The sequence below is a fragment of the Mobula hypostoma genome, chromosome 2, assembly GCF_963921235.1.
Source record: "Mobula hypostoma chromosome 2, sMobHyp1.1, whole genome shotgun sequence".
Lineage (NCBI taxonomy): Eukaryota > Metazoa > Chordata > Chondrichthyes > Myliobatiformes > Myliobatidae > Mobula > Mobula hypostoma.
This window is the reverse complement of record NC_086098.1, coordinates 18,228,867-18,239,416: the sequence shown is the minus strand read 5'-3', so window position 1 is coordinate 18,239,416 and position 10,550 is coordinate 18,228,867. Positions and strand designations below refer to the sequence as shown.

The window sequence follows — 10,550 nt, the reverse complement described above, 5'->3', positions numbered from 1 at the left end:
ATTTTTTGCTTCCTTGTACGCCGTTTCTTCTGCTTTTATTTTTATCTTAACCTCTCTCGATAGCCACATTTGTGCCATTTTTCCATTCATGATTTTCTTTTTTCTTGGAATATATTTTTCCTGTATTTTCCTTATTTCTTGTAGGAATTTCATCCAATTCTGCTCTGCCGTCCTTCCATTTAGTTTACTTTTCCAATCGACTTGGGCCAGTTCCTCTCTCATACCACTGTAATTTCCCCTGTTCCACTGAATTATCGATACACCTGATACCAGCTTCTCTGTTTCAAATTTGAAACTGAACTCAATCATATTATGATCACTACTTCCAAGGGGTTCCATTACCTCCAGCTCCCTAATCGCCTCAGGTTTGTTACACAGCACCCAATCCAAAACAGCCGGTCCCCTGGTGGGCTTCTGGACAAGCTGCTCCAAAAAGCCATCGTGTAGGCATTCTACAAACTCCCTCTCCTGAGATCCATTACCTTCCTGACTTTCTCAATCCACTTTCATATTAAAATCCCCCATAATTATCTTGACATTTTCCTTCTGACATGCTTTTTCTATTTCTAGCTGCAACTTGTAGTCCACATCCCGGCTGCTGTTTGGAGGCCAGTATATAACTGCTATTAGTGTCTTTTTACCCTTGCCATTTCTTAATTCTACCCATAAGGATTCTACCTCTTCAGATCCTATGTCCCTTCTTTCTTGTGATTTGATATCATTACTTATCATCAGGGCCACGCCACCCCCTTTACCTACCTTCCTATCTTTCCTATACACTGTGTATCCTTGGATATTCAGCTCCCAATCACATCCATCATTTAGCCATGACTCGGTGATGGCCACAATGTCATACCTTTTAACCTGCAGCTGTGCAGCAAGGTCATCCACTTTATTTCTAATGCTGTGTGCATTTAAGTACAGTACATTTAGATCAGTATCTGTCGTCGATTTTGCTATATTTTTATCTTGCAGCTAATTATCCTGTATATTCACCGGCCTGTCCTTCTTGTCATCTTTGCTGCACAGTATTTTTGACTTATTTCTATTTTCCTCTTCCTCGACCCTAACACCTTGGTTTCTTTCCCCTTGCCAACTTAGTTTAAACCCTCCCTAACAGCTATATTAAACAATCCTGCCCGCCCCCCCCAGCTTTCATATCCCCTACTCACTCTTCCTTCAGTTAGTCCTGACGAAGGGTCTTGGCCTGAAACGTCGACTGCACCTCTTCCTATAGATGCTGCTTGGCCTGCTGCGTTCACCAGCAACTTTGATGTGTGTTGCTTGAATTTCCAGCATCTGCAGAATTCCTGTTGTCTGCCAGGATATTAGTACCTTTTGGGATCAGGTGTAATCCATCTTTTTTTTATAAGTCATACCTTCCCCAAAATAGATCCCAATGATTCAAGAATTTGAAGCCCTGCCCCCTGCACCAGTTACTTAGCCACACATTCATTATTGGCTAGCTTACTTTTGTATTCCATTTTTACCTTCTTAATGACTTTTTTATTGCCTTCTGTTGGTTTTTAAAAGCTTCCCAATCCTCTAACTTCCCACTAATTTTTGCTATATTATATGCCCTCTCTTTGGTTTTTATGTTAGCTTTGACTTCTCTTGTTAGCCGTCATTGTGTCATCTTTCCTTTTGAATACTTCTTCCCCTTTTGGATGGATATATACTGTGTCTTCCAAATTCCTTCCAGACATTCCAGCCATTGCTGCTTTTGTCACCCCGCCAGCGTTCTTTTCCAATAAATTCTGTCCTACTCCTCTCTCATGTGTCTGTAATTCCCTCTACTTCACTGTAATACTGATACATCTGACTTTAGCTTCTCCTTTTCAAATTTCAGGGTGACTTCAATCATATTATGTTCATTTTCCCCTAAGGGTTCTTTTACTTTAAGCTCTCTAATCAATTTGGTTCATTGCACAACACCCAATCCAGACTAGCTAAATCCCTAGTGGACTCAACCACCAGCTGCTCTAAAAAGCCATCTCATAGGTACTCCAGAAATTCCACTTGCAGAAATCCAGCACTAACCTAATTTTCTCAATCGACCTGTATATTGAAATTCCCCATGACTATTCGAACATTGCCTTTTTGGCACGCAGTTTCTAACTCCCGTTGTAATTTGTAGGATACATCCTTACTACTATTTGGGGGTCTGTATATAACTCTGAATAAGATCTGTTTACCTTTGCAGTTCCTTAGTGCTATACATAATGATTCAACACCTTTTTTGACCCTATTTCACCTCTTTCTAATGACTTGATTTCATTTTTTACCAACAGAGCAACGCCACCCTCTCTGCCTTAGTGCCTATCCTTTCAATATAATGCGTATCCTTAGACATTAAGCTCCCAGCTATAATCTTTTAGCCCCGATTCAGTGATGCTTACAACATCATACCTGCCAATCTGCAACTGGGCTGCAAGTACATCTACCTTATTCCGTATACTGCACGTATTCCACTACAACACCTTCAGTCCTGCATTCACCCTTTTCAATTTTGTCCACCTTTTACATTGCAATTTATCCTGTTGTAATTTTACCCAATCAACCGTCTCTCCGCACTACACATTGCCTTCGTTTGTAAACCAGCTACCTCATCTTCAGCACTATGATCTGCCTTTCCTATGATTCTTCTTGCATTGAAATAGAGGCAGCTCAGGACACTAGTTGCACCATGTTTAAGCTTTTGACTCCTAACTTTGTCTGAAGTCTTACCAACATCTGCCTCCACAATCTCTCCACTAAATGTTCTGGAACTTTGGTTCTTATCCCCTTGCAACTCTAGTTTAAACCCCACCATGCAACGTTTACAAACCTTCCCACTAGGATATTAGTCCCCCCTCCAGTTCTGGTACAAACAGTCCCTTCTTTACAGGCCCACCTTCCCTGGAAGAAAGCCCAATGATCCAAAAATCGTATGCCCTCCCTCCTACATCAACTCCTCAGCCGTGTATTAAACTGTATAATCTTCCTCGTTCTGGCCTCAGCATGTGGCATGGGTAGGAGTCCTGAGATTACAACCCTGGAGGTCTTGCCCTTTAATTTAGCACCTAACTCCCAGAAATCCCCTTGCACCACGACCATGACCTCTGGCTGTCCCCCCCCCCCACTTAAAAATGCCAAGGACTCGACCTGAGATATCCTGGACCCTAGCATCTGGGAGGCAGCACACCATCTGTGAACCTCGTTCTCACCCACAGAGCCTACTGTCCATACCCCTAACCAACGAATCCCCTATCACCACAGTGTGCCTCTTCTCCTCCCTTTCTCTCTGAGTCACAGAGGCAGACTCAGTGTTAGAGACCCCACCACTGTCACTTTCCTCTGTAGGTCATCTTCCTGACAGTAGAGTGATATACCTGTGATTGAGGTGGATGGCCACAGGGGTGTTTTGTACTGGCTCCTTCACCCCTTTCCCCTTCCTGTCACCCAGTTTCCTGTGTCCTGCATCTTGGGTGTAACCACCTCTCCATATGTCCTATCTATCTTGCCCTCAGCCTCCCAAATGATCTGGAGTTCATCCAGTTCCAGCTCCAACTCCTTAAAGCAGAAGGTTTGAAACTGCAGATGGATGGATTTCTGGCAGTTGTAGCCATCAGGGACACTGGAGGTCTCCCTGCCTTCCCGCATCCTGCAAGAGGAGCAATTCACTATCCCGCCTGTCATCCCTGCTGGCCTAGCTGAGCAGATGTAAAGAAGAGAAGGAAGCCTCCCTTGGCTGAAGCCTTGAAGAGCTAAAGTCTTAAAATCACCTCTCTGACTGTCCACACAGATGATGGCCACTGCACTTGCCCCTGGCTTCCTTTAATTTGCTTTTACTAATCAATCCCAAAAGCTGTTATCTTGACCATGTCTGCAGGCTTTTCTGCATTGAGTTGCTGCCACAGGATTGGGTGATTAGTCATTGGCATTAATAAGCAGGTGTACAGGGGTCCCTAATAAAGTGGCCACTGAGTGTACAGTATATCCCTTTGGAGATGGCGGTGGTAACGGAGGATGATGAACGCTACCACTAAACATACCCTTAGTCACCCCCTCTGCTTTCCATAGGGATCGCTCCCTCCACAATTCCCCTGTCCAACCATCCCTCTCCACTAACCTCCCTCCCACCATTTATCCCTGCATGCGGCTGAAGCTGCCCATACACCTCTTCCCTCATCTCCAATCAGTCCTTCCACGTGAAGCAACACCTCGCCTGTGAATCTGCTAGGGTCGCCTACTGAGTCCGGTGCTCCCGATGTGACCTCTGTAAATCGGGGGACCACTTCATCAAGCACCTCCCACAAGTGGCACTTCCCAGTGGCCAAACATTTTGATTCCGATTCCGATGTGTCGGTCCATGGCCTCCTTTTCTGCCAACATGACGCCACCCTCAGGGTAGAGGAGCAAAACCTTATATTCCATCTGGGTAGCCTCCAATCTGATGGCATGAATATCGGTTTCTCCTTCCAGTAAAAAATTCCCACCCCCCACTCCTTCTTCTGTTCCCCACTCTGACCTTTTACCCCTTCTCATCTCCCTATCACTTTCCCTTCACTCTCCTTTTCCTTCCCTTTCTCCTATGGTCCACTCCTATCAGATTCCTTCTTCTCCAGCCCTTGACCTTTCCCACCCACCCAGCTTCACCTATCACCTTCTAGCTAGTTTCTTTCCCCTCCCCCTCCACTTTTTTATTATGGTATCTTGCCCTTTCCTTCTCAGTCCTGAAGAAGGGTCTCAACTCAAAATGTTGTCTGTTTATTCACTTCCACAGATGCTGCCTGATCTGCTGAGTTTCTCCAGTGCTTTGTGTGTGCAGCAATGTATGAAACCTAATTGCTGAATCATGATCATATCTACTTATTAATTGCTGGAAATTACAGACAACTGCAAGATAATGTGAAAGATAATGATAGTACTATATTTTTTCATTGTTGACTGATTAATTACAAGACAAGAAGCTATGTTGTAATATTATCTTTCATAAAGCATTTATTTGAAAACATCATACAGGCATTACATTGCCACAGCCAGTCCATAAAGAGCATGCAGATATCAAAAAGATAAAGGGCATCTTTCAGTTGAACTGTGCAGTTTTTGGTTTGTTTTCTTGTAGTGGTGCTAAGTTTAACTGTCTCATGTTACTTTTGTATTTAACAGTTGATTTCTACCCATGGGGTACAGTCCATACTTACTGTAACCTAATTATGAAGACTACTATTATTAAAGCAACACAAAGGTACTACACAACGTGTCAAAATGTTAACAGCACAAGTTAGCAAATTCTAAACTATACAATAACCCATTCTAGAATTACACAGGTTCAGAGGTCATATAATGGCGCTTTGAATAGAAAGATAACATCACCCTATAAATGACTTCGTAGATGGCCTTAGCATGAAATCATTCATGTGCAAAAAGATGGGAATGACTTGAAATGAGAAAAAATACAGTGCATATTTAAACTCAGTTAAAATCCCCTTTATTCCCTTACAGTGGTAATGATATATAGACTATATTATAAAAATGCTTTCGATGGCACTTTATAAACCATCAGTTGATTGCAATCCACTTAAAAACTCTTAGTCAGTGAACTGACACATTAAACCCAATTATCTCAAATAACATTTCACTAAATTCTATGATTAGTAAAAAACAAATCTAGAGATTTGGCTTGGTAAAATAAATATTACGATGCAATAAACAAAGACTGGGGAAATGAGGTGATGTAAACAAACAAAAAGAATCTGGAATGCAGAACAAAATCCATCGGAATGCCGGGGAGCAAGCGTTGTGCCTCTTCAAGGAACTCTGACATGAGCCTCCTCTTCAGTCTCCTGTCCCAGGCTGGAATATGTTACTGATGGCTCCAGCTGTCCGCTGGCTGGTATCTCCACTGCGGGACCTGCCGGGTTGCGGAACTGCTTGTATACACGTGGATCTTGGGCCACATACGTGGAAGTGGAAGAGTACAAGATTAATCCAAGAATGATTGTGAAAAATGACAGAAGGTAGAGTCCTGAAAACTGCAAAGAGAAAAAAAAGTTTTTAAAAAAAAATGATTAATGCAAATCCCCTATGAACATCGCAAAAATTCATTTTATAATTTTCTCATCCATAAAATTTAAAATGAATTCCATACTTCCGCACAGAATGAGTTTACTTACTCACATACTTACTTCCTGATAATCTTAAAACTTATTCTATAAAACAGATAATGGAATTTTGAGTGTAGCGGTACAGGCAGTGTCATAATTTGTACCAGCCCATTTTCAGGCTTGATTTCAGATCTATCATTTTGACTTTATTGAATATTAAATTCACTTTTGCTTCCTTTTGAGCGTTTCATCAAGAAGACTGTCAATTTGCCTACCATCATAGCAGCAAGTGCCATTTCATTGGCTCTTCACTCAACCCTGAAACATCTGGACAGTGAAGATTCATACATCAGGATGTTCATCAGTGACTCCAGCTTGGCATTCAGTATTATCATCTCCTCAAAACTAACAAAAAATTCCACAACCCAGGTCTTAATCTTTTGTGACACTGGATTTCCTCATTTGCAGATCTCAGTCAGTTCAGATTGGTAACAGCAACTCCTCCACAATCCCCATCAGCAAACGTGCACCACAGGAATGTGAGCTTAGTCCCCTGCGCGACTCCCTTTATTCATATGACTGTGCGGTTGCCATATTTGAGTTTCCTATTGACACTACTGTGTTGGCCGGATGAAGGGATGCTGAAAATCTGGTTGAGTGGCGCCACAACAACAACCTCCCGATGGCAGCAAGACAAAAGAGCTGATTATTGATTACAGGAGGAGGAAGCTGAAGATCCATGAACCAGTCCACGTCAGGGAAATCAGAAGTGCAGAGTATCAGTAACTTTAAATTCCTCTGTATTATCATCTCAAAGGATCTGCCCTGGGTCCAGCATGCAAGTGTGATTAAAAAGAATGCACAACAGTGCCTCTATTTTCTTAGAAGTTTGCTTTGATTTGGGACGTCATCGAAAACTTTGACAAATTTCTGTAGATGTGCAGTGGAGAGTATATTGACTGGTTGCATCACAGACTGGTATGGAAACACCAATGCCCTTGACCCGAAAAACCTACAAAAAGTCATGGATACAGCCCACTCCATCATGGGTAAACCCCTCCCCACTATTGAGCACATCTACATGGGGCGTTGTTGCACACCGTCCAAGCCATGTTCTCTTCTGTCTGCTGCCATCAGGAAGGAGGTACAGGAGCTTCAGGACTGACAGCACCATATTCAAGAACAGTTATTACCCCTCAACCATCAGTTTCTTGAACCAAAGGGGATAACTTCAATCAATTTCACTCACCCCATCACTGAACTGAAACTAACCTATGGATTCACTATCGAGGACGCTTCATCTCATGTTCTCAATCTTTATTGATTATTATTACTATTTCTCTTTGTACTTGCACAGTTTGTTGTCTTTTGCACATTGCCTTTTTTGTCCGTCTTGCGTGTGGTCTTTCATTGATTCTATTGTGTTTCTTTATACTTGCTGTGTATGTCCACAAGAATATGAATCTCAGCATTGTCCGTGGTGACATATATGTACTGAGATAATAAATTTGCTTTGTATTTTTTGTATGAATTACGTACAGTCTAACAAAACGTAAAGCAAAATATTGCCAAAGCTGAAAATCTAAAATAAAAGCACAGCATTCTGCGGTGTCTAATTAAATTAACAGTGTATAGTGGGGCAACACAATTTTTAATAAAAACATTAAAAGTGCAGTGCTAATAATAAAATATTTGCATGTTTTTTTTTTCTGAATTTAGGATGAATATTGAGAAAGCAATAAATTGCTTTGCTGTTCCAGCCACTCAACTTTGAGCATTTCAAATGCTTTAGATATTTGGATAATGGTTCAAGAACAAATGAAAAACATTACATGGTGTTTTATATTTGCATAATGAATCTGTTCAAATGGTATGCAGCATGTCCTGCAAGTATGCAGGCTCTCCACTCCCACAGAGTACACTTCTCTGATAATTCATCCGCATAATTGAACCTGAATCACTCTGTAGTTAATCTCAATGAACCACAGGCTTCATTATACCTTCAGTTATTCTTTGTACCAAATTGGAATACATTGAACAATATGTGAAATGCAAAATATTACCCTTGGGCCATTTGGAACTGAAATCTGCTTAATCAATCATTATATTGTCACTTTATTTCAATACACTTTCTTACTTTTTCACAAGCACTCATCTGAAAAGGGTCTTCTTCTAATTAGTCCCTGTGCATCACTTTGACCTCTGATTTTTTTTTGGTTTTGTTAAATATCCTGAGAGTAATTCGTTATTTTGCCGAAATGCCTATTCCTTATGTGGGTTTTGAGAAATCAGAGTGTTATTTGTCTAGAGGGAACGCGCAAATTTAATTGGCTTGAGCATAGGCAGAGCCAGCTGGTGCTGCTTCTTCCATTGATCCCACTTCCTACTCATTGCGTCCACACTATAACCTGCTCTGTCAAGCAGGTGGACCGAGGGGCAACAGCAGTAAAAAGGATCACATTTACAGCTTCAGGCAGCACTTGAATTGGGGACCATGGTGACTACAAATCATGCAAAACCAATGGAGGCACGTCTCGTTGTTTAGAAGGCATTCTTGTGAATGAAAATCTCAGACATCACCTCACCTTTTGCTGGTGGGGGAGGGGGGATTGTTGCTCACTGCCGTTTATGCGTGGGAGGGGGGAGTCTTTGGGGTTCTCACGTTTAACTGTCATTCATTCTTTGGAGCACTTCTCTGTTTTCGTGGATGTTTGCAAAGAAAAAGCATTTCAGGATGTATATTATACACATTTCTCTGACATTAAATTTGACCTTTGAACCTTTGAACACTGGCCCTGTTCGTGCGATAGTTATTTTAGATAGCTGCTCTTGTCCTGTCGTCCTCCGGGCAGATGACACCAATGGCCCCAGTTCCAAATAGACAAGAGAAACCAGCATCCACCCGCCCCTCCCAAACCAAGCATTCTCCTGTTCAGTCACCTCACTGCCAACATCTCCTCCCAGCCCCAATGTGGAGAAATCCATTGCATTGCCAGCCCCACGCTTGCACCCCATTCAAAGGCTCCTTGTTCCAATTCCCAAACCTCTCATTAATCACAGCTCCCAGCCATCGACTCGTACTTTTAGCCAGTGGTAGGACTGTCTGCAATAGCAAGGGTTTCAGTCTCTGACAGCTTAAAACTCAGCAGTTCATTCCTGGGCTTAACAGCTTTCATCGTGGCCTCAGAGTCTTTAAGTGCTCTGGATTTCCAGCCTGTGCAGAATCTCTCTGGCATTTTGTAACTCTGTCGCTTTGGATTCCCAACGTCTCTTACAGTATGGCTGTGGCTCTGAACTTCAGAAGTGCTCCAGGACAAAGCATCGGGAGACCTGGTACATTCTCAGATGCATGAACCTTTCAGTTCTTCCACTGAATGCTTGGAATTTAAGACCAAATAACATGAAAAATGGATGGTGATGTTGAGAATGTAGCTCTGCCACATGAGACCTGCCATTCTTATCTTGAAAGGGTTACAAAACACACTGTATATAAGCAATGAGTGTTTCATTTATTAAAGTGCTACAGAAGTTACAGAATCAATTCAATTCTAAGATTAAGTAGATCTACAACTGCGGAACAAAGAATCAGAAGTCAGGATAAATTGTCTCCTTGAGAATCTAGTTCCACATTGCAAAACTGCTGTTCGCTTCCAGGGTTCCCAACTTGGGGTCCACAGACCACTTGCTTAATAGTATTGGTCCATGGCATAAAAAAGGTTGGAACCCCTGGCTTAGACTGGGTATGGCACAACAAGTTTGTGCTTTAGTTGAGGAGCAAATTCATTCAGTTATTAAACAAAGAAAATCTAGCACTAGGTCTGTAAAATTATATTGGCCCTGGTGATAGTGTTCAGAAGTACTAATGTAATGCAAGATATAAACATGAAGATAATTTTAGAAGGTTAGTGATGGTTATAGTTGAAAAGATGGGTTCTCACTCTCAGAACTCAATAAGCAAACCTGGTGTTTCAGGATCTACAGATACGGCCTGGAAGACGTGCACATTTGGCACGCGGCCCCGTAGACAACCGGAGTATTTCTGTTGGTGGTGCCTGGGAGATTGAAACAGCTGGTGGTGTACACAATTGTCAGAAGCCCCTGCACTCAAGCAATCTCTCTCTCTTGATGGTGAGTGAGAGTCTGTAGGTCTTCGAGTCAGGTGGCTCGGACTAGCAACGTGGCAGGCTGGACCATCGGAACAGCGACAGGTTGGTCTCCTCTTTCACTGGGACAGGAGTGAGACAGAGCTTGTCTGAGATGTTGAAGTGTTGGGACGGACAGTTTTTGATGGACTCTGGATCATGGTCTCCGGGGGCTCTTCTATTGTTTGCCTGGTGGGTGGGGGCATGTTTATGCCTTTGCCGCTGCTTGTGCGTGGGAGGGGGAGAGAGGCTTTGGGGTAGTAAAGTTTTCGCTTACTTTCTCTGTTTCGTGGATGTCTGCAAAGAGTAAGAATTTCAG

At 42.4% G+C, this 10,550-nt stretch overlaps 1 protein-coding gene across 1 annotated transcript in view; it reads right to left on the bottom strand.

Moving 5' to 3' along the window:
- Positions 1–4,965: 4,965 nt before the first annotated feature.
- slc35f1 (solute carrier family 35 member F1) overlaps positions 4,966–10,550 on the bottom strand; it is a 393,799-nt gene continuing 388,214 nt past the window's right edge. Inside the window, exon 8 of the mRNA XM_063033745.1 lies at positions 4,966–6,017. Coding sequence (XP_062889815.1) covers positions 5,793–6,017 — 225 coding nt within the window. The 3' untranslated portion in view covers positions 4,966–5,792. The remainder of the gene's footprint in view (positions 6,018–10,550) is intronic.